This window comes from Enoplosus armatus, chromosome 10 (genome assembly GCF_043641665.1).
Source record: "Enoplosus armatus isolate fEnoArm2 chromosome 10, fEnoArm2.hap1, whole genome shotgun sequence".
NCBI lineage: Eukaryota > Metazoa > Chordata > Actinopteri > Centrarchiformes > Enoplosidae > Enoplosus > Enoplosus armatus.
In genome coordinates this window covers 15432946-15456669 of record NC_092189.1, presented here as the reverse complement: position 1 = coordinate 15456669, position 23724 = coordinate 15432946, and the positions used below count along the sequence as shown (strand labels likewise).

At 40.3% G+C, this 23724-nt stretch overlaps 1 protein-coding gene across 5 annotated transcripts; it reads left to right on the top strand.

Annotated features, from left to right (window-relative positions):
• Positions 1–6086: 6086 nt before the first annotated feature.
• fhl1a (four and a half LIM domains 1a) lies at positions 6087–22506 on the top strand. 5 transcript variants are annotated; one of them, XM_070912859.1, is made up of 7 exons: positions 6087–6143; positions 14802–14823; positions 16011–16192; positions 19199–19376; positions 20354–20523; positions 20677–20863; positions 21787–22506. In XM_070912859.1, the coding sequence occupies exons 2-7, from the start codon at positions 14811–14813 to the stop codon at positions 21939–21941; spliced, it is 885 nt and encodes a 294-aa protein (XP_070768960.1). In that variant the 5' UTR covers positions 6087–6143; positions 14802–14810; the 3' UTR covers positions 21942–22506. The 5 variants fall into 5 exon arrangements, with proteins under 5 accessions (XP_070768960.1, XP_070768962.1, XP_070768959.1 ...); XM_070912860.1 differs by lacking the exon at positions 6087–6143 and adding an exon at positions 13286–13360; XM_070912861.1 differs by lacking the exon at positions 14802–14823.
• The last annotated feature ends 1218 nt before the right edge of the window (positions 22507–23724 follow it).

Genomic DNA, 23724 nt, shown 5'->3' with positions numbered 1-23724 from the left:
TCAAATGAAAGTCAGTTTCTCTTAGTTCAGCTTAAAGTTGTGTGTCAGTCACCTTACTGTAGCATTGCACAGAGGTCTAGCAGCATGTGTTAGTGTGTAAATGGAAGTACCAACCACTAGCTAATTTGTCGATGTACAGTATATCACAAGAGTATTATAACTTTGATATGCATGCTGAGGATGCTTGTTGTTTTCTTTGTATGGGAGGTTGGGGGCTTTTGTGTTTTGGGTCTGACCTTGAATGTTGCTGCCTTCTCTTTGTGCATCAGAGGCATGCTGACCCAGTGGACAACTTTGCTGTACATTTGGTTACAATCAAGTGCCTGGGAATTGTAGTTTTAAGCTTGGCAACCCATACTGGATCAGCAGAGCCATTTCAGGATGGGCCGTCATGCAGTTGTAGTTTTCCTTTGTAAAAAAAAAAAAAAAAAAAGAAGAAGAAAAGAAAAGAAAATACAAAAAACTAAACAGACACCTGTCCATAAGGTAGCAATATACTCCATGGGTGTTTGGGCTGTCAGTTTGTGCTATTCGCCTGTAAATAGAGTGTAACAATGTGATGCCACTGATGCAGTGTAACCTGGCAGTGAAAGTTGTGGATCTCTCCCAATGACCTTTGACTGTGACATAGAGAGGGACTTCACACCTTATTTTAGAAGCTGATGTCGCTCACAGCAGAACGAAGGGCTGTTGTTCTGAAAACGAGATCCAAATGAGTTTTAACGGAGAAAAGCTTAGTGCCATTTCTATCCTGCATTTTGACATTTTGTGAAAACTGAATGCAGACGACCTTAAAAGTGTTTTGTATTATTTTTGCAACAGAGCTGAATCATATTTGTCATAGACTTTTAGCTTTGTGCTACATTTTCTATCACAATCGCACATTCATGTCGAGACTTTGGATCAAATTTTCTCATTAAATTAACCTGAAAAACTCAGACACATGAATTTGACACTGAAGGAACTTAGTACCATGTTAATGGTAGGCACACGTGTGATTTTGTGAGTATAACTTTGGCAAATCAGAGAATTGATTGACTCTCTATCGGATTTTATTAGGGCTGCAACTATTTTTTTGTATAATTAATTAATCGTTTGGTTTATTAAGTGTCTGGTAGTAGTGAAAAATGCCTGTCACAATTTCCTCGAGCTTAAGTTGACATATTTAAATGTCTTGTTTTGTCTTATCAACAGTTGAAAACCCAGAGATGAATTTGAGGCATTTCAGCTTAAAAAAACACTGGAATGATTAATTGATTATCACAATTGTGTAATTTTTTGTCGATTGACAAACAATGAACTGACTGATTGTTGCATCTCTAGATTTTATACAATGAGGTCCTTAAAGTCATTGAATAAGACAGGAAAGGCCACCTGATGATTATTGTAATCCTGATATAAGCAGATACTTCTGTTGGTACTGTGGCAGTTCATCATTATGAGGATTGCCAGAAAAGAACAATAGTTGTTTATATGCTGGATGTTTTTCTCTGCTGTACACAATAGGGTTCCTGAGGGATAATGGTTTGATAGCATTAATACATAATATTAAAATGTTACATTTAACTTGTATTCTCATTTCAGTGTGGGCGCACAAGACGAATGGAAGGTTTTGTGATCTCCTTCGTGTGCGGAGTATAGCAGCTGTTAATGCGGGTTTAACAGGAAGTGTTGACATGGCGTCACCACAGCAACGCTGTGTTGATGTGGACACAAGCCAGAAAACACTCACAATATGGCGACTTGGTTGAACGCAACGGTTTTGTGGTTCCTCCTCTTGGTGAGCCAAAGAAACAAAAAGAAAAAGCTGGGTGTATGCAAGAGGATGCTGCTGCTGCTGCTGCTGCTGCTGCTGATGATGATGATGATGATAGGGTTAAAGAGAAGAGTGAAAGAGAAGGAAGCATAATGAGGCCTAGGTTTGTGTGTGTGTGTTCGTGTGGTGGGGATGATACAGACGTGGAAGGAAGAGCAGCTGTTTAGATATCGCCTTTCCTTCCACAGTTATCTTCTGCTGTGCAGGAACTTCTAATTGAAAGTGTTTTTTTTGTTTGTTTTTTTTTAATCAGGCATGCCTCTTGAGACCTGAGACATGGTCCTGGAAATGATTTATTCTTTCTACCATTTTATACTTTTCATTTTGTGTCGTTATTGAATTTTATTTTGTAGAAGGGAAAAATGAAGTAAAAAAAAAAATTTGCACTCCATCCATTGAAAATGTTTTATTGTTTTTGCTATGATGTTTGACGGCTGCTTTTATTTTATTTACCTTTTTATGTTTTGGAAGGTTGTGGGGAAAAAAACGAGCAAATTCACGTCAGTTTAATGAATCTTACATTAATGTTCAGTAGAAGTTAAGTTGGTTCATTGATGTTACTTTGTAAAGAATTAACTCCACGTTGCAGAAGCAGTCGATATGATTAAAAGTCCTTTCATTCTGTTGTTCTATCACTTCACCATTCAGGTACTTTGTATGTATGTTTGCTGTCTGAATGCTGTTGCCATGACGTCTGCAGAGCATGAATCATTCATCTTCATTCAAAAAAATACAAAAATGTATACAAGCAGAATTGTGTGCCACTGTTCTTCAACTGACACATTAAGTCATGTGAAATCTGCAAAAGCTGATCTAGGCTTTGGTGTTTGCCTACTGCTCTGTCAGTATGTGTTTCTCTCTCTGTTCTCTGAATGGTGATTTGTGATGGGCTTTGATCATTGGAAATCTTGTCTGAAGTAGCTGACCAAAGAGGCCTGCTGTGCTTTGTGTTTTCAGACAGTCCACTCTATCTTTATACTGCAAATCTTTGTGTGTGTGTGAATGTGAATGTGAGTGTGTGTGTGTGTGTGTGTGTGTGTACCTGCAAGTGTGTGTCGATGTGTGTACTTGTATGTGTGTGTGTGTGTGTGTGTGTACGAGAGAGAGAGGGATGCATTGTGTTCTCTCTCTTCCTCTGTGTTGCAGGTACCGACTGTTTACATCTGTGTAAATATACTCTCACCTGTTCATGTGCGTGCAATGGTCAATAAACAGAAGCCTGTGCTTTTGATTAAAGCCCTCGCTGTAATGGCCTCCTCATTTACCCTGTTTCCCTTTCCCTGTTTTATTGGATGTCTGGGTTGTGTAGGAATGTAGCTGTCGAAGCTCCAGAGATCATCCCGCCCACAAGAAATATGAAAGAAGATTAGTGCTGGAAGTGATTTTATTTGAGTTGCATAAATCTGAGAAGGGATTTTCACGTAATGCTAAGAACAGGTTTATAATCTTCAGAGCCTTGAAATGTGGCAGGTTGCCCGACCCTACAAGCTATTAAAGATTGTCAAATATTACAGTGGGCTAAAGTCAACTTCAGGCTGTGGCTGGCTGGTCCTGGTCTAAAAGCAGGGTTAGCCTCAAACATTTGGGTTCCCAACATTCGGGTACTGGCCTCACCAACGGGTTCAAAAGATAAACACTAGATAGTTTTATCTCCACTGGTCACAAACATAGACTGTATAAAAAAAGTCGACAAGGCCTCCATGACGTCACCCGTTGGTTTGTGGACTGTTTTGAAGCTTCGAGTTTGGCATTTGGGCCCTCGCCATCTTGTTTTTTTGGAACCAGAAGTGACCATATTTGGACGAGAGGGTGGAACTGGGGATCTGAGAACAATGAAAACAATATTCACGCCTACCTATACCGGCAACCTGACTGCACCTGGCTCTTGGCCATGCTGGGCGAAATAGCTGCTAACAAAGTCAGCATGTAAATGTGCGTACTGGAAAAAATGAACAGCTGACTCCGAGAGTGTCTTTTAGTGCAACGCCTCTATCCTCGCATTGTCAATCACAAGGCTCTGCCCTAAAGCATACCCTGCTTTATCATCTATTTTTCTCTAAATGGGACCATCGATTACAAAAGGACCACCATGCTGTATTGAAGAAGACTAGAAACTAGATATTGAGACCATAAACTCATTAGGAAAATGTTTACTGAGGTCATAAATCAAGTGAGTAGGGTCATTTTCCCATAGACTTCTATACAATCTGACTTCTTTTTGCAACCAGTGGAGTTGCCCCATGCTGGCCATTAGGAAGAATGCAGGTTTAAGGCACTTCCTCATTGACTTCACTTTACAGACCCGGAAGTTGATGTTTGGTCACTTTAGACTCGGTTTCATTTGTGAATCAATGCTCTAATTTGAAAACTAAAATTCAGCAGTTTGGGTCACTTGTCTTCCCATCCAATAACAGTCTAAACCTGTGATTAACAATAAGTGTAGATGGATTATTTCTTGATGTAGGTTAACTCTGGGAGAGGGTTTTCTGTTTTGACCCTGGATGTGTCAAACGTTCTCTCTAGTGTGACATGTGAGGGTTTAAAGACTCCTTCTCATGCTGTATTTATTGAAGAAATATATTTTTAAAAACCTCTAAGGCACCATGGGAAATACGCATCTTGCTCACCTTCTTATCTAATATTTACGTCTTAATCTCCCAATGTGATCAAACACTCCCCAGGCTTACAAATCACCATGGATATTTACTGTCAATGATTAAATGAACCAAAAAAAAAACAACCAAAACAATAATCTTTTCACCCCCCAAATTTCACTCATCTATCAAAGATAAAAAGGCAGTTAGAGGTGTTATTATGAAAGCCGCACCCTGCACAGCCAAGACTGATGGCTTTTTATTCTCCCAGGCACGATTTGTGCCAGATATCAGGTAACATGTTCCTAATATGGGCACAACTCCCTCCAGTCTGCTCAAGAATGTCTGTATAGTGGAGTTACAGTCCAGAGGAAATAGTAGTTTTTAAAGGGCCACTGAGCTGATATATCTGTCTCTAAACTGAACTGTCTGTCTTTAAACCTGTTAATTTCCACTCACTCCACACAACTGACGACGTTGGCGATCATGAAATTGCTCAATGATTATTCCACCAGGTCCTGAGATGTGCTGTTTTTCAAACCTCAAACTGTATAATGGTATTAAATCAAGCAAACAGTCTCTCACACAAGTGGATTATTGTATTTGTTATGGAACAAATTAGACTCAATAACAGATGAAGGCATTTCATGTTGCGCACCTTCTGTTGCATTTGAATTCATCCGCTAAAAACTGGATCCTGGTTTGTTTAGTGAAATGATAACCGGCTCTCCGTCTCCAGCCAGATGTTCACGACAGAAGGACCTGCACCGACCGAACATGTGGCTCTCATCAACATTGATCTCATGTAACAGCAGTCCTTGATGATGTTTGTTAATTATACAGTCATGTACAGTAATGGGTCAGAGCTTATTTATAAGTATAAGTAGATACATGGGTATTTATTGTAACAGCATGTTGTTGCAGGGAAAATGGAGTTCATAAGAAGCCATATTTTGAGTAACGAACACAACAGACCTTCATGTCTTCATCCTGACTGTACAAACAAATGCAGCCTCTTTCTTACACTTAGAGTTAGATGTTTATCTCTGTGGATGGACACACTTAAGATGTAGTTCAAACAATGATGCAAAGCTGTTTAGTCTCAATGACACAGTTGACATAAAAGCTGGCATCAGTGTTATATAACAGAAACACCTTTCGGGCATTTCATCATCCGCTTGTGAACGTCGTGGATTAACTTTGAGGGTTAAGTTTACAGGCTGCACGTATTTGCTTTGGGTTAAGAATGAGTCATCTTGATGTAATTCCTCTATTCATTACCAAAGAAGGAGGCGAGCGAGGCCGATACAGAAGTGTGTCAGTCCATCTTTTGTAAACAGCAGAACTGCGCAGATGTTGGGAGGATAATGAACATCATAGGTGGAGATCCCTGCGCACAGCAGACCTGCCTCTAACACAAACATGTGATTGTTAAGTCTCAATTCTCCTCGACGCAGAAAAGTTATGACTTTCTTTTCTTCATGATTTTCTTGCAGCGCCAATGGGAACTTTACTTAGAGAGCTTGTAAATTCCTGGTTGAGGTCATTGTTTATGAGAGCTTACAGAGGTTTGGCTCCTGTCCCGCAGTTGTGTGTGTGTGTGTTTTCTTCTGCTGCCTCTGTCTTTTAAAGCTGCGTTGCCTCCGCAGATTTCACCTCTCAGCCAAACCCACCGGACACACTGCTGCCGCTGCTGGTGTCGAGGAAGACGCTCATCTGTCTGCTTTGGAGAGGTGAGTCCAGCACCACAGCTGTGTTTAACTCACGTCACCGGGCAGCTGTTCGGTTCCCTTCAGGTGATATTAAACAGCGACACAAGAAGTTTATCACAAGCCTGTTATTTGGCTCATTTAAGGACAGTGGTGTCCAGTGCGTAATTGCAGCTATTATCTTCTCGGATGGAGGTTTCGAACATAATTAGAGTCAGTTACACCCTCAGTTACAGAGAAGGTCCTCACTGAAAGATACTGAAATGTGCGACAAGTTTCTTTTAGTCTTTCAGTCCATCTGACCAGTTCGAGCGCTGCGCTGCGCTGCGCTGCGCAACAGGTGATGCGCGTTGTTTGGCACGTAGCGTGAACTGACTACCTGCCCGCATCTATCTCTATACTTCCATCCTATATGCTCATGTTTTTAGTTTTTGGACCAAGTTAACTTTTGAACGTTTTATTTCAGGAGTGAACCTTTCCTGTCCTCTTCCTTTTAAAGTGAAAACGACAATAACCAGTACAACAATAAGTACATTTATTCTAGTACTGCACTTAATTGAGTATTCCCATGTTATGCTACTTTATACTTCTACTCCGCTACATTTCAGAGGGAAATCTTGTATTTTTCTAAAAACTTTTTAAATCTTTAAATTGCTAGTTACTTTTCATGGTGAGGTTTTACAAACAAAACTATCATTACTTTATATAATATGATGCACTGTTACAACCAAAACCACCCAAAAGTATATAAAGCAGTTAAAACGAGCGTCCAACTAACCCAGCTACAACATTAAAGTAATGTTTGCATGTAAATGCATCAATAATTATGATCTGACCTTGTAGATATAAGTTTTGAATGTAGGACTTTTACTGTAATAATGTAAAAGGTGAAAATGATCACCGTCAAGGACAATTGTCTATGTACCTGCAGGAGGTAGACACAGCGTCATATCATACTACAGTATGTAATGTAACCCAGTGCAATAGCCCTGCAGTAAAAAGAGCCACTAATGGAGCTCATGGGAGGTTGATTTAACTCCTTCTTGAGGATACTGTTAGTAGAGTTGTTGTGTTGCTAAAATGTCAACTGTCCCTGATATTGTGACAACCCTTCCCTCACACATACTGTAATGTCTGAATGTACAATGTGATGCACTCCAGCACAAACAGGCAATAATAGCTGCAGGACTGTTGTATTGCATCAGTTACTTATCTTGTAGATCAAAAGGTGTGTTGTGATATTATTGTGCTGCTGGCATCTGTATAATGAACAGCCGAGCACAAAGGGTACCATGTTGAAGCTGTTAAAACATACATCAGCTCACCGTCTCCTCCCTTCTGGTTTTCCCAGCTGCCAAACTAAACGCATGATGTCATTAAAGAGACTTGGAGATTACGACCCTTTTACTGGAGCACTGGACCTCCTTGTGGCTCCAGTATGACTTCACCACCCTTCAAAACCCACAAAAACGTTGTGCTTCACTGAGTAATGAATTAAATCTCTTTCAACTTGAAAAGACTGCTCTTTCTTTAGGGCTGCATTTCTTCTTTTTCCAGCAATATATAAATCACTTTTAAGAGTATGATTTGTCTTTTTATTTGAAAGGTTTGATGTAAAATGAGCACAAAAGCAGTGTAAAAATCCAACTACACAGTTACAAATTATTTATTCATAAAGCCTGGTGCGTAGTGTACCATTTATATCAGTCTTCAACGAAGCTGTTGTATGTCAGTGCCTGTGAGGTCGCCTCTCCATCGGACCAGCAGCAGGACTTTGGCGCCTGCAGGTTATTCAGGCAGAGACATGCTTTTGTTTTGAAGACCTTCATCATTTCTTTTATTCTTGCAAATGGAGCGGAGAGGCAGAGACTGAGAGAGAGAGAGAGGGTGTGCCTGAGTGTAGATGACTGAGTTGATGAAACACATAAAACAGCGCTCTCACCAGCACTACTCCTAAATAGGCAATGCTGCTTGTTTGTCTGTGTGAGCTGAGCGAGCTGAGTGGAGGCAATATTCTCTCATGCAGATGTCGAGCTGCTCGTCCTGCACCGCTGTCCCCCCCCCCCCCTTCAGCCTGAGAGAAGCATCTGCTGAAATTGCACATGATTACTTTGTGGATAAAAGAGGAAGAAAGTGGGAAAGAAATGAGGAGAGAGGAAGAGCCACACTAAGAGAGAATGAAAGAGACTGAGAGGGCTGGATGCCTGTAAGATGTTTAAAGAGATGAAGCCAGTGTGTTCATGATTTCACGCAGTGGTGGAAGAAGAACTCAGATCCTTTACTTAGGTAAAATATCGATAACACAAAGCACTTATTATGCAAAATGGCCTCATTCAGAGTGTTTTTTATTGTGTTATCACAGATGCATTAATGTGTAAGCAGCATCTTACTGTTGCAGTTGGGTGAGGTGGTAATGTGAACTACTTTATATACTCTTAGGCTAAAGTCCATAACAAATCATCATGTTTTAGAGGCTGATCATATGTTTGTGCTTATGAAATGATTATAGTACCTATAGCTGTCAATAGAGTAAAAACGTACAATATTTCACTCTGAAATGTAGTGAAGTAGAAGTATAAAGTAGCTCCTTTACTTTCCACCACTGATCTTGTGTGCTTATAAAATGGCTATAGCCTGCTGAGGCGCCGTCTCTTGGCTCATAGTGGGAGGATAAAGGCAGAGGGAGTGTGTCTTTCTGTGCTGAAGATGTAAGTTGGTATCACTTTGAGTGCCTGAGGGTTGAGTGATGCAATTCTGAAGAAAAACCTGAAGAATATATGTTTTATGGTGTTTTTTGTGTATCCTTACTGAAATATTGAATCCTTAGTAAAGCACATGATTTGGTTTCTTCTTCCCTGAAAAATATTGTTCCACACGTCAACAAGAGGGACTGACTTTTTCCCTGTTTAGAGGCTTGAGTCATGTGAAACCAATGAGAGCCCAAGTGCTCACTGGCCTACAGCGAAGGCTTTATCTGAAAGTGTGTGTGTGTATACGTGTGTGTGTTTTTGTGTATTAGCAACACTCAAAGCCATATCCGTTGCACAGGAGTGTTACTGTGTTGATAGAGCTCCCCTCATGGCCTTTTGTCCGCACATATTTGACCTCACTGTGTCTGGGTCTTGCAGCCACACCAAGATTTCTTCAGTCCCTCATTGACCTTATGTCCATGTTGTAATACAGCTATATATTGAGAGCGTGTCTGTTCTGTTGTCTTGACACTGTGTTTTTGTGTGTGTGTGTGTGTGTGTGTGTGTGCATGGTGAGTCACTGCTCCCCTGACAGAGATAGTGTGGCTCAGTCTGTCACTGGTCTGTCTGCCCACTAACCAGATTTGGAGGGTTACTGAGACACATGGATGTCCAGGGCGAGAGGTCATGTTGAGAAATGAGCTCTCAGACACATACAGCTGACAAGGCTTTTGTCGCTGCTGGTAACAGCGAAGAGAGTGCTTGTTCCAATCACACTGAGCGATTTCCTCTCATTTATTCAGGAAGTACAGGCCAGATTTCCTGTTTCTGTGTGCTGGCAAACCCCAAAGCTACCATTTAGAGATTCGAGAGGTGACGGGTTTGCAGCCAAGAGGCAACACCTACCAAAAAACTCATGATATGCATTGCATCTCATGATAGGATGAGTTTCAAAAGCACACACTGTATGTGAGAGAGCACATTACCATCTATTTCCATTAGTGGCAAAGAGCAATTCCAAATTTTAATTTATGTTCTTTTTTCTGAAAAGATAAAAATGGCAAATTAGTCACGTCACCAGCTACGTGTTTAACCAGGATTCTCTTATTTATAGTTCTGATTATTGTTCCAAAAGATCAGGAGTTATTTCTGCTCTATTAAAAGCCTGGGATGATGGCAGGTGGGGAGGTGGGCACTGCATTCCCGCAGTCACCGGGTAGAGTCAACCAGAATCACCAGACGAGACTAACATGCAGTAGACTGCGAGAGACTAGATGTACTTCATGTTAGTGCTGTCAGAAAAGCCAAACAGGAAGAAAATGGATAAACAAAAAGCTAATTTAGCAACTTGTATTTAAACAAATATTCGTTACAATGAGTAGTCTGGCCAACGTGTAATAAATATTGTCCTATTTTCCTACTATGCTGAAATCATTGTTTTTCTTGACTTTATGATTCCATCATTGGACTTTTGGTGGTGTTTATATCAAATGTAAAAACAGGAAATATGTTTTGTCAGATAAATAGAATTGCAATTGAATGCAGCATGAGGGAAGAGTTTGCTGTTATCGATATTTGAGGAAACAAATGACTAAAATGACTAAAATGCCTAATTTTTATATGTAATATTCATTATATTTGTGTCGCCTCACATTTCACCTGATATTTGGCTAATACAGGGTAAGTGATGGCAAACTATATTTCCATCTTATATACAAATTACATGCGTGCCAATCGATTATTGACACTTTATATACACACAGTTTATGGTATAAGCCAAGAAGATATAAGTTCCTGCAAATAGCTTGTAATAGCATTTGTTTTAGTTTGTAAGTATTTGTAGTTGACTATATGGCTGTAAATTATGATAAATAGGTTTTCACCCTGCACATATCTGTTAAATTACGCATTTTGATAACTTGAATTACATAGAATTGGTAATCTAAATTGCCTTAAGCACTTTATTCTGCATTATGAACTGTTTATTTATTTGTTGAATGCTGCTGCCCAATAATATTGGACTGATATATTGGGAAGATGCACATGCAATCTTTGCTAATTATCCTCATTCTCATTATTCCATTTGTCAACTGGTAGATTAAAAAGAAACTGTTCAGTCTTTTGCCCCACTTCTGACTGTCAAAATCCACATTAATTCAATGTTGGATTGAATGATGATGATGATGAACGATAATTGAATGATGGAACCGGAGAGAAATGCATCATGGCAAGGATGAAGACTGAGAGATGTACAATGCAGAGGATCTAAGTGTGAAGAAGTAGAGGAGGAAGAACAGATTTCCTGATGTCTACCGAGGAGGGTTTTTAGGCCGGGAGTCGTGGCGCCTTCCTGCTCATTAATTAGTCTTTGTGGGTTTAGAGTAATTAGGTGACAGATTATAAAAGGACAAACGTAATGCTGTGCTCTGTGGTAATGGACCAAATCAAATCTGTAATTACAACCAGCTGCCCTTTATACAACCAATCCCACAAACACACACAGATACACTCACACACAAGCCAGCTAACTGCATTGATTTGTTTAGTGTGTGATATATGAAGAAGATTATTTAATATAGTTATAGAGATGAGATGATTATGGTTCCTAATTGAGGTTAGTGAATTTATCATGAGTCTAACTAACTAATTTATTTCCTGTCTTAGCCAGTCTCTTGAGGCTTTCAGTCTCCTCTCATTCCCATTATGCTCTGTATTTAAGACCGTCTGACTCTAAAGGCCCAAACTAATCAGAGTAAAGTGCCGTCTGTGGAGCCACATTCACCCCACTGCAGAATAGACGATGAAGGTCATAATGGTTTTGATTGTGATTGTTTGTTGGCAGTAATAGAAATGGTCATATTTAATTGAATTTAAAGCAGCTATAATCAGTATTTTTTTTTCATGATAACAATGGCTTACATGACTACAAGTAATGTGAAAGATGTTGCTTGTAGTGATGAACCGATGGAGAGTGTATTTACCATCTGACTCTGCAGATCATTTTAGCTTCTTTCAGCTCATTGTTTTGGTTTTCCAGCCCACAACCTGTTGTGTTGCTGGTTCACTCTCACTCTCAAAGGCTAAATATATTGGATATTTCCCTCAGGAGCTGGTGAAGACCAAAAACAGGGCTAAAAGAGAGAATAAAAGAGAAGAATATTGGACTTACATTCCTCAGGTGACCAGAAACACGACTCCAAATTAATGCTCACGTTGTTCTGTAGCTGCTGGATGTGTGAATATGTTTGCTAACAAGTTCACGATATCAACTTAATGTTCACTACTTTTTTCAGCTGCCCCCAAGTGGCCAAGATCAAAATCATCAGTTATTGCAGGTTTAAGGAGCAGGTTAGGGTGGATGGTTGGGTATGCAAAGCCTAGTTTCTATTTATAATGACCTTTCATGATCTTTCTCTAACCTTAACCAAGTAGTTTTAGTTGCCGAACAACCATTGAAAACTTAAACACTGATGTGGTAGATCAGAAAGCCTATTGATTCACTTGAAATGTATTGCAGTTTTAATCACATATATTAAAAAATAATCTGGTTCCTATTATTATTAGTATTTAGCTGCAATATATAATATCGAGTTGGGATCTTTTAAACTTAAATTAAATTAAAACCTTTTAATTATAACTGTAACATCAGCTATAGCTGTTGTCAGTCGTAGAAGATAGACTATTTATGGATAAGGAAATTTTTTCACAGTTGGAACATACTTTTGTGGTGAGAGGATTTGTGATTTTGTCTTTTTGCCTTTGTGTCAGGAATGCACCGGGTGTTTCCTGGAGCTTTAGAGGAAATATTCTCTCTTGGAATAAGAATCACCGAGATAACGGAGAGAATAATTCATCACTGACAGTAATTCTTATGTTCTACTCCGGCTCACTTTACAGTTTAGTTTCAAGCATACCACATCTACTTATGTAAAATATGACATACCGTATATATGCACACATACACACACACACACACACACACACACACTCTCACACACACACACACACACACACACAGGTGTGAAGATATAAGAAGAGATACTTATATAACTCCTCACTTTGTCTCTCCTCAGCTCGGTCAATAATATCATCTCGCTCCTCCTGTGAGTCATCCCTCTGAGTTATGATGTTAATCCATCCAACATGTCATCAATACATGTTCTGAACTCTCTAACAAAACATTTTATGTCGGGGGCAGTGGGAGTATCTGTTATCCCTCATGGCCATCATTCAAAACTTTCAGACTGTGTTTGCTGCTGTTACAGCAGTGGAATCCAATCTCTATCACCTAATCTATCCCCTCTGCATCATACTCTCTCTCATCTGTTCTCTAATGCATACCCTAAAAAGGACCGGAGGGGACGTGGAGTCGGGGGGTGTGCGTGGGTCACATAGGGGTATATACAGCCCTCCATAACGTAATGAGGCTTGTGGTCTCTGGGTTTGACCCTCTGTGGATGCTACTGTCTCATTCTTCTTCTTCTTCTTCTTCTTCTTCTTCTTCTTCTTCCTCCTGACTGGAACCAAACATGGCTTTCCACAAACACACAGGTAAAATAAATAAACAAATATGTTACTAGCAATCTGGTGCAAAATATAAAAACCTGTCTGCAGTTTGCATGCCTCCATTCAAAGTTCAGGAAGAATTGTCTTGGATTTAAAGTGAATTTGTAAAAACACAATATTGCTGTCCTGTGAAAACCTCAAAAATGTCAATTAGATAAACAGCCTTGTTTTCAGATTCATGACAATGCATTTTCAAATAATCCCATTCATTTTAACTGGTTTATTTATCTTGAGAAGTAGGAATTATTTCTCTGCCTGTAAAAGAACACTTAATGCTTCAATTAATGAAAATTAAAGTTTTTTTTTACCAGACAGGAACAATATGTAATGACATAATGTGAACCCAAAGGTGCACTGAGTTTTGTGGAGCTTTTGTTGATGTTTCGTTGATGTGAAACATGTTCAAACAAGCTTTCACAGAAAAATGAACGGCTACAACGCTTGAATGTCTAAAATCTTCCCCATCTCTGGTCTGGGAGACTATTTAAGTATCGTAAACTAAAATATATTCCATTATACTGTGCAATATTGATGCACTGATACAGATTTAGACTTTTTCATATTATCATTATGTTATTTTTCAGATGAAGTTATGACATTATATATTATAATTAACACGTGAAATTGAATTTGAGGGCTCAAAGGTTAATTCATTCCTTTTTAACTCATGCTCAGTATGAATCATTTTGACTGGGGTGGATGATTTAACCTTTTCAAATGAATGACAAATGAACTGAGTGAACATTTGTAGTTATATAATAGTCATCATCATCTTGTTGTAGAAATCTGTGCTCTCTTCCATTTTTCATTTCTTGGTGCGTGTTGTAGAAAGGCTGAAGAACAGCCTGCTTCGGGGTCTGCGTCGCACTTCATTTCTGTTTTGTTTTGTTGTAACTCTGTCATTGTTTTGTGCCAAAGATGTGATTATGTTCAAATGACCTGATTTTGCAGGAGACCTACTTTCATTATCTAAGAAAAGTTTTGACAGTGTAGCTGTTAATGTGGCTGATATGCAGACCGGGCCACTCTGTCTTTGATCATCTCACTCCGCTCTGACTCACCCCTCAAACTGGTCTCACGCTGACCTTTCTTGCTCCCCAAAGGGACCACAGTGGTATATTCCACTCCCTCCTCAGCTGAGCGTTGGTACATACCACGCCTGTTTGACAGGGGGCAGCTGTCACACTGTTTGTAACAAAGGATTAAAGTACTGGACAAGTCTCAGCTGGAGCCACAATAGCTGCATATAGTCCCAGTAGTCATCACATTTGTCCCCTCTGGAAGGTCAATGTACTTTGAATAGAGAGTGCACGTCTAAAATAGATCCCTGGGCTGGACGGGCTCAGTTATAATGAGACCCAAGCACTGTGTGTGTGATTTGACAGGATTGACTGTGTTGGACATGATGTGTTTTTTCCTGTTTTAGATCCATGAAATGCTACAAGGAGGTGAGCGTAGGCGGAGGTGGGCTCAGTCCTCAGTCCAGTCTTTATCCCTGGTGCACAGCTGCAGATAGCTCCCATGCTCCAAACCCTCTCCCATCCATCCACGCACACCAGGGGCACATACCACGCTCCGGGAGGCTCATCTCTTTCACACGGCTGTTTACCACATCCCTGTTGAATAGCTGTTGTCCCCTTTCATAAATATTTTCCTTGTTCCTATGGTTACTTGGACAAAATGCCATTCCACCCATTGTTTCCTCTATTGCTCCTGCTGCACCGACTGGATTAAAATGATGTCTGTTGCTCTGACTAAATCGCTGCTCTCCCTGACATCCTGTGAGAGAGAAGCTTTAAAGTGATGTAGATAAAGCTTAATATGTTCACACACTCCACCCTGCGCGACAGCTGTTCCAGGAAACTACTCAGACCACCTCCCTGTGATGGGAGCACAGGAATGTTGATGAATGAAGAAGCAAGGCAGCTCAGTTGACAGTGTTTACTCTAACAGCTAATAAAATGACCCAGCAAAAATCCAGACAAAAAATAAAAGCAGTGTGGACCGGCCTCAGGAGGTAGGGGGGGAGGTCTTCGAGGTGGGGGGCTGACGGGAATGAGTCAGACGGTCTAAAAATATGACCTAAGCTTTCCAGGGAGAGCTTGATAAAAAGTCTGCAGACAACAAGCAGACATCTGTGGGCTGCTTTATTTTTACCTCACTCACACTTCTCTCATCAGTTTGGTATGCTGCTGTTAGAGCTGCATCTCACCGTGTCTTGCTAATATTACAGGGAAAACACGCAACATGCACTTTCTCGTCCAATTTCTGCTCAGATTTGTTCAGCACATTAAGGGATTTCCTGTTAGTGCCTTGTGCTGTTCACCAAACTCCATTCATTAAATGCTTATTCTTATATTGAACTTCTGATTTTCTTTTTTTTTTGTTCTTTTTTTCTCTGAGCTGTAAAACACTTTTAATCAACTGTATAGTGTTGTAAGTGCTATACAAATAAAATGTATTTGTTGTCGCTGAATGGGACCTTCTAGCTTTGACTTGCATTGTTCAGAGAATCAAGGGGATGTTAGAAAAGGCAACACTGACCCCATCTGGCAGCTGAAGGAAACATCCAGTCATGTAGGGAGGACAGAGGCTCAGCAAGTCCACTGTCTGACAGTCGCTTGTGTCTCCACAGGTCCCAGGAGTTATCTCACCGCCACCATGACTGACCGCTTCGACTGCTACTATTGCCGTGACAACCTGCATGGGAAGAAGTATGTGAAGAAGGACGAAAAGCACGTGTGCACCAAGTGCTTCGATAAGCTCTGCGCCAACACCTGTGCAGAGTGCAAACGCCCCATTGGTGCAGACTCCAAGGTGAAAACACACAGTGTGTCTGAGTGAGTGGGTGAAAGTAAAGGAATGAATGAGTGAAGGAGGGAGTGACCAAAGCATCTAAAGAAACAACAAAAATCACCACAGAAGACACACTGCTCTGTTTAGGAGAGGTAGAAAATAACTAAGTACATTTACTAAAGTGCTGTATCATTTAGGTACTTGTACTTTTTACTTCACTATTCATTTGATAAATTTAGTTTTAGATTCAGATTATTAATACAAAATATTATCAACAACTGAAATAGTATATATTATTATAGATTAAGGTACCCAGCAGTATGTAAAGTCATTCAAAATGAGCCTCACCTTTACCAGCTGTAACACTGAAGCTATATGTAAAATAAGTACTAAATCATTTTAAGCTTTGAGACGATTGCATTTTTCCATTGATGTTTATTTAGTTTAAGAAGAAGGAGAATCTCCTTAACCCATAAAGGAACAATTAACACTTCAGTTTCATTTGGTTTCATTGGACAGCAACATCATGTTAAAAACAACTAACCTAAAAAACAATTCACGTTTTGTTAGAAATCATGATATAAGTAGTTTATCATTTACTGCTATGGATTGCTACAGATTAGAATAAATACTTTGATGTCACATTAACTGCACATGCATCTATTCGTGTGTTTGTGTGACATGGAAAAGAGATCTTTACAGTGAAAAAAATGTTTTATAGATAAATAAAAAACCCAAACTTCAGTAGAGTTACGGTCTTCTGACCAGGGCAGACATTTTGACTTGTCATAGCAGGAAAAGCACAGGTGGAACTAATAACATTAACGAAAATAAGATAATCCTTTATTGATCACCTAGAGGTGAAATGTGGGTGTTACAGCAGCACAAAGACAGATATAATGTCTACTGTGGATTTTATGGGCTTAATACAAACACAGACAATAAGAGAGTTAAGTGAAAGACAGAGAGGGAGGATGTATCTATGTTTGTATCTGTGTGTGTGTGTGTGTGTTTTCTTCAGTCATCTCTTACAGTGCATCCGGAAAGTATTCACGGCGCTTCACTTTTTCCACATTTTGTTATGTTACACCCTTATTCCAAAATGGATTAAATTAATTTTTTTCCTCAAAATTCTACACACAACACCCCATAATGACAATGTGAAAAAAGTTTTTTTGAAATTTTTGCAAATTTATTAAAAATAAAAAACTAAGAAATCACATGTACATAAGTATTCACAGCCTTTGCCATGAAGCTCAAAATTGAGCTCAGGTGCATCCTGTTTCCACTGATCATCCTTGAGATGTTTCTGCAGCTTAATTGGAGTCCACCTGTGGTAAATTCAGTTGATTGGACATGATTTGGAAAGGCACACACCTGTCTATATAAGGTCCCACAGTTGACAGTGCATGTCAGAGCACAAACCAAGCATGAAGTCAAAGGAATTGTCTGTAGACCTCCGAGACAGGATTGTCTCGAGGCACAAATCTGGGGAAGGTTACAGAAAAATTTCTGCTGCTTTGAAGGTCCCAATGAGCACAGTGGCCTCCATCATCTGTAAGTGGAAGAAGTTCAGAACCACCAGGACTCTTCCTAGAGCTGGCCGGCCATCTAAACTGAGTAATCAGGGGAGAAGGGCCTTAGTCAGGGAGGTGACCAAGAACCCGATGGTCACTCTGTCAGAGCTCCAGAGTTCCTCTGTGGAGAGAGGAGAACCTTCCAGAAGGACAACCATCTCTGCAGCAATCCACCAATCAGGCCTGTATGGTAGAGTGGCCAGACGGAAGCCACTCCTTGGTAAAAGGCACATAGCAGCCCGCCTGGAGTTTGCCAAAAGGCACCTGAAGGACTCTCAGACCATGAGAAACAAAATTCTCTGGTCTGATGAGACAAAGATTGAACTCTTTGGTGTGAATGCCAGGCGTCACGTTTGGAGGAAACCAGGCACCGCTCATCACCAGGCCAATACCATCCCTACAGTGAAGCATGGTGGTGGCAGCATCATGCTGTGGGGATGTTTTTCAGCGGCAGGAACTGGGAGACTAGTCAGGATAGAGGGAAAGATGAATGCAGCAAAGTACAGAGACATCCTGGATGAAAACCTGCTCCAGAGCGCTCTTGACCTCAGACTGCGGCGACGGTTTATCTTTCAGCAGGACAACGACCCTAAGCACACAGCCAAGATATCAAAGGAGTGGCTTCAGGACAACTCTGTGAATGTCCTTGAGTGGCCCAGCCAGAGCCCAGACTTGAATCCGATTGAACATCTCTGGAGAGATCTGAAAATGGCTGTGCACCGACGCTTCCCATCCAACCTGATGGAGCTTGAGAGGTGCTGCAAAGAGGAATGGGTGAAACTGCCCAAAGATAGGTGTGCCAAGCTTGTGGCATCATATTCAAAAAGACTTGAGGCTGTAATTGCTGCCAAAGGTGCATCAACAAAGTATTGAGCAAAGGCTGTGAATACTTATGTACATGTGATTTCTCAGGTTTTTTATTTTTAATAAATTTAAATCTCAAAAAAACTTTTTTCACGTTGTCATTATGGGTTGTTGTGTGTAGAATTTTGAGGAAAAAAATGAATTTAATCCATTTTGGTATAAGGCTGCAACATAACAAAATGTGGAAAAAGTGAAGCGCTGTGAATACTTTCCAGATGCACTGTATCTCTTCAGAAAGTCTCAAGCTTTACAACTTGTCTGTCATCCAGCAGAGGCGTCTGCTGCCAGAATACTCTCAGCACTCAGTCACAGGCAGTTAAATGTGTGAAAAAGATGTGTCATTACTACTAATGGGGCTTAAATACTTTATATCGCATTTCCACCATCCGAGTCCCCGTGCTCCGTCATGGCTCACCACATCCCAGTTCACTTCATCTCCACTTTAACGCCTGCCACGTGGGTTTGTTCTGTATTCTGGCCCCGAGCCTCAGTCCACATGATGAGTAAACAGACTCCACTTTAATGAGGTCTGCATGAGGACTTAGTGAGGACACCTCTGCTCACCCCGCGCCTCCTCTGTGTTCAGGAGCTGCACCATAAGAACCGCTACTGGCATGAGGACTGTTTCCGCTGTGCCAAGTGCTACAAGCCGCTGGCTAGTGAGCCCTTCAGCGCCCGGGATGATGGCAAGATAATGTGCGGCAAGTGTGGCTCCCGGGAGGATGGCAACCGCTGCCAGGGCTGCTACAAGGTGGTCATGCCAGGTGGGCTTGCTATTATACTTCCTCTTTTTTAGGCCCTGAAAACCAGTTTTCTCCATTGGTTCTGTGCTCTTCTTACTGGTTTGAAGTGTGTCACATACCTCCATGTGCCAATCAGGATTGAGCAACATTTGAATCAAAATCTGGTGATAATTGAGGGCTTTTTTCTTTATGTTAAATCTAATCAAAATACACCTATGCAGCTGTGATGAAGCAGATTACTTGAGTTTTGAAAAGTGATTTTCTTATAATCAAATAAATAATTAAATTAAATAATAATTAAAGGTGTTTTATCTAAACTTTAATTTTAATTGTTGCTTATTTAGGCACAAATATTTAATGTTACAAAGAAATAAGTAGCATTTGGAACATGTTTTTAGGAGCTGTAAAGATTTGTACTCAAGAGTTTAGGTTTACTAAATCTGTATAATATTTCCTAACAAATGATTTTTTAGTAATGCTGTTTTGCTGTACCCGGCCTCTGTTTTGCTCTATATTAAGCATTGTGTAATTTAATCAAGTGCTACATAAATAGAGGTTATTATTACCAGTTACCCTGGAGGTCCCAGAATAGCCAGCTTGCTCATTTGTGCCACTCAGTATCCATTAACCCAGCAGGTCACTCATTACAAACTATAGTAGAGTGCCTGCAGTCAGCTAGTGGAGATCCAAAAGTTACCAAAGATACCAAATATGTCAGGCTTAAATCTGGAGAATTTATGCAGAAAACATGTAGATTTCTTTTTGATAGAAAGGTGCAACCATTGAAAACATGGAGTCTTATATATATATTTTAATGTTTCACTTAGTATGAACATCATAAATCTTCGATGAAGAAGTGGAACAAGATATATATGATAATAAGTCAGAATGAAGGTTTATTTTTTAAAAACACTAAAACAAAAGGGGAAATGTTAAGGGGCTGAATCCCATTAACTTTCAGCCCAAATGGATGGTTTTATTTCATGTTTGTGTTTTAGGTGCCCAGAACGTGGAGTACAAGAACAAGGTGTGGCACGAGGAATGCTTCACCTGCTTTGAATGCAAGCAGCCAATCCGCACACAGAGCTTCCTGACCAAGGGTGATGACATCTACTGTGCTCCCTGCCATGACAAGAAGTTTGCCAAGAAATGCTTCCACTGCAAGCAGGTACAAGCGCTGAGTGTATCACTGTGTATGTTTTGTGGCTGTAAAAATACTCAGTTTGCTACTTGCTAGTCTGCAAGAGCTCATGCATCATCTACAGTACAGTGTCGTGTAGTAGCCCTGCTTGAGATCAAAGTCTTCCTCTGTCCCTCTTAGCCCATCACCTCTGGAGGGATCAGCTACCAGGACCAGCCCTGGCACACCGAGTGTTTCGTGTGCCACACCTGCCGTAAAACTCTGGCGGGAGCTCGCTTCACTTCCCATGAGAACAATGTTTACTGCGTGGACTGCTTCAAGACTGACGTGGCCAAGAAGTGCCACGGATGCAAGAACCCCATCACAGGTCAGGGCGGCATTAAACACATGTTCCTGTTAGTGTGATTTCTGTTGCAAACACATACCAGGGCTGTCTTGAATGTAGACAGAGTACATGCTGGTATTAATGGAATACACTGTTGACAACTGTTGCACAATTATAATGGCTTCTGACAGACTGTAATCCACTGACAGATGACTCGATAGACCACGATGCAATGAGGATGAGCTGCAACTACCACAGATGATATATCATGAAACAGTTTCAGTGTCCCACAACAGAAAAAGTAGATCTTTACAGGTCCGTAATTTTGTAATATGTTTCCAACTACAGTATGTAATTACGGAGAAAAGAGAGACAGTGAATTGGTAGACTTTCAATTAATTCATTCCAATTAATTGTCGGCATAACCTAGAGTTCTTCAGGCAGTGCACTGCAGGTCAGCTGTACATGCACAAAAGTACCTATAATATCTTCAGGCAAGCATACAATTCAGCATATAGGAGCATAAAGTTTCAAATACTTACTTGGGTTTAAAGTGAGCTTTTCTTTCAAGGAAATTCCATATAATTTCCCCTATAATTAGTACTAACTTGGAATTTGGTGGGATGTTACAGACCTGTAGAATAGTGTTTCCCCTGCTCCCTTTAAGTTTATTTTATACTCTGGTAGACCCAGTACAGTAAAGTGCAGTGGTAGTTCACAGCATCACAGTGTGAGTGAGTGTCCACACAATGGGATTCAAACTTGTTTAAATTTGCCAATAAAGATTTAAAAAGCTTTAATTTCAAATTTAAGATCTCAATGTTTTCATAATTTAACACCAGTCTGAGTGGAACGTTAAGTGAGAGAAGTGAAGAAGAAGATGTTGCTTCTGTTGGTATCTAAAAGAATCATCGCCTGTCCTGCGCTGCTGATTGACAGACGTCCTTCTGTCTCCGTCTCCGCAGGGTTCGGCCATGGCACCAATGTGGTCAACTATGAGGGATACTCCTGGCACGAGTATTGCTTCAACTGCAAGAAATGCTCCCTCTCGCTGGCCAACAAGCGCTTCGTCATCACTGGAGATCACATCTACTGCCCCGACTGTGCCAAGAAGCTGTGAGCTGCTCAATCAGCTGCGCAGACGGTCGCTGGTTAAAGTGGAATTACACCAAAACTGAGTGTTCAAATGCAAAAGAACAGATGTGTTATTCTGTTTCTGAATTAGCATAAAAATGTCGAACTGTCAATTTTGGTGAAACTTCTCTTTACAAGATGCTATTTCAACTAAATATGCACTAGCTTGAATCATTTATCTACATATACATTATTACAACTTGTTTCAGTGTCACGGTCGGATACTAACATGGCGAGAGAATTTATTTTGTGAGATTGTGATGTGCACCATTAGTCTAATCTAATCCATGATTCTGTGCAGCGTCATGAGACAGAAGCCTTTTCAGCACCTTACTGGAATCTTTCAGAGAATAAATATGCTTTTTACATGCATACTGCTGCTCATACATACCAGCTTTGATTAATAACCTCTGAATGCTCGGATTATGAGAATTAAAAAAAAAAGTTTCGAGTGAATTTGAAATACAAATTAGAGATTGATGCTTAAATATAAACTGCTCATGTATCCAAAACTTTGAGTGACATTAAAATGTAAAACCAGAATAAAAGGAGGAAGTGATGTGAAGTCTCTTATTTCTCTACAGCAAGAAAACTAAAAACATGGCAAAAGGAGTATTTTTGCAAGACTTTATTGTTTTAACAGTTTGTATCATCTCAGTACACTTTAGATATATTTACAGTACAAATTGTATCTGTGGACAGGGCCTTGTTAGGTTTGTAAATCCTCAAGAGAAATATTCATATTCACAAAGTTGCCCTGGTTGGGTAGACTGATTGTCGAGGCCGAGGTAAGGACATAGTTAACTGTTACACAATAAAAATACTAAATCTCAAGCTAAGGCACTGTTCTATCCTATTGTTACGGACAACGTTGAGGATTAAGAGCAGTCGGCTCTGTACTCAAGCCCTCAAAGATGCAGCAGGACCTGGAATAGATACAGTATCTGTTCAAGCAGCCGCTACTACAGCCCCCCAACAGGTGCTACTCATGAGAGAGGAGAGAGGAGTAGGAGATGGGTTTTTTTTGGGGGGGGGGGTGGCCATAGGCAGGTTTTGGGTTATGAATGAGACTTAAAATATCTGGAAAGCAACAAACCACAATGACTTTTTCTTTTCTTTCAGAACATCACACAAGTCTCCTACGAGTCTGTACAGTAAAGCTACTCCTCAGTAACCAGTCTTTAAACATAGCATGTAATTTGTGACAGTGCAAAGAGTCTCATATTTTTCTAGATGAATAATGTATGGAAGCTAAAAGCAGGCAGCTCTGAGAGACATGGTAAATAATGAAGGACGGTTTCTGGAGTCTGTTACATTCTTTGAGCTTATTAATCAAAAGCTAAGATCTAAAGCCCCCCCAGTCTTTATGTACAAAGAGATTTTAGTTAGCAAGAGGGTGTAAAAGCCAGCAGACATCAAGGCAAAAATCAAGGTCCCCAAACCTCGTGCTTGGACTATTCAAGCATAGGGAATTTCAAGATTTTAATACAACTCATGAAAAATCCAGAAGAGACAGAAAACATGTCTGACCCATGTCATATTCTGTTTGGTGGACGTAAAAGTAGAATAGTTGCGACCTGAGCTGATAAACCAACCATAACTATCCGACAACACAATATAAAACATATTCTAATGACATTAAAAGCATCATGAAGAGGCACAGCCATTATCACGGGGTCAGACATGTTGCCAAGGGCTGTAACTACTCTGCTCGCCATCAAAATGTCAACTTGTGAAGTCTCTGTGAGGCAATATTCAAAATCAGGGGG

What these genes read in the sequence shown, in the direction of transcription:
- fhl1a (XM_070912858.1), top strand. Translation starts at nt 13,339, where the DNA reads ATGGCTTTCCACAAACACACAG. An exon ending in GGCTTTCCACAAACACACAG is followed by an intron (nt 13,361 to 16,010) that starts GTAAAATAAATA and finishes GTGTCTCCACAG; the next exon opens with GTCCCAGGAGTTATCTCACC. An exon ending in ATGCAAGAACCCCATCACAG is followed by an intron (nt 20,864 to 21,786) that starts GTCAGGGCGGCA and finishes CCGTCTCCGCAG; the next exon opens with GGTTCGGCCATGGCACCAAT.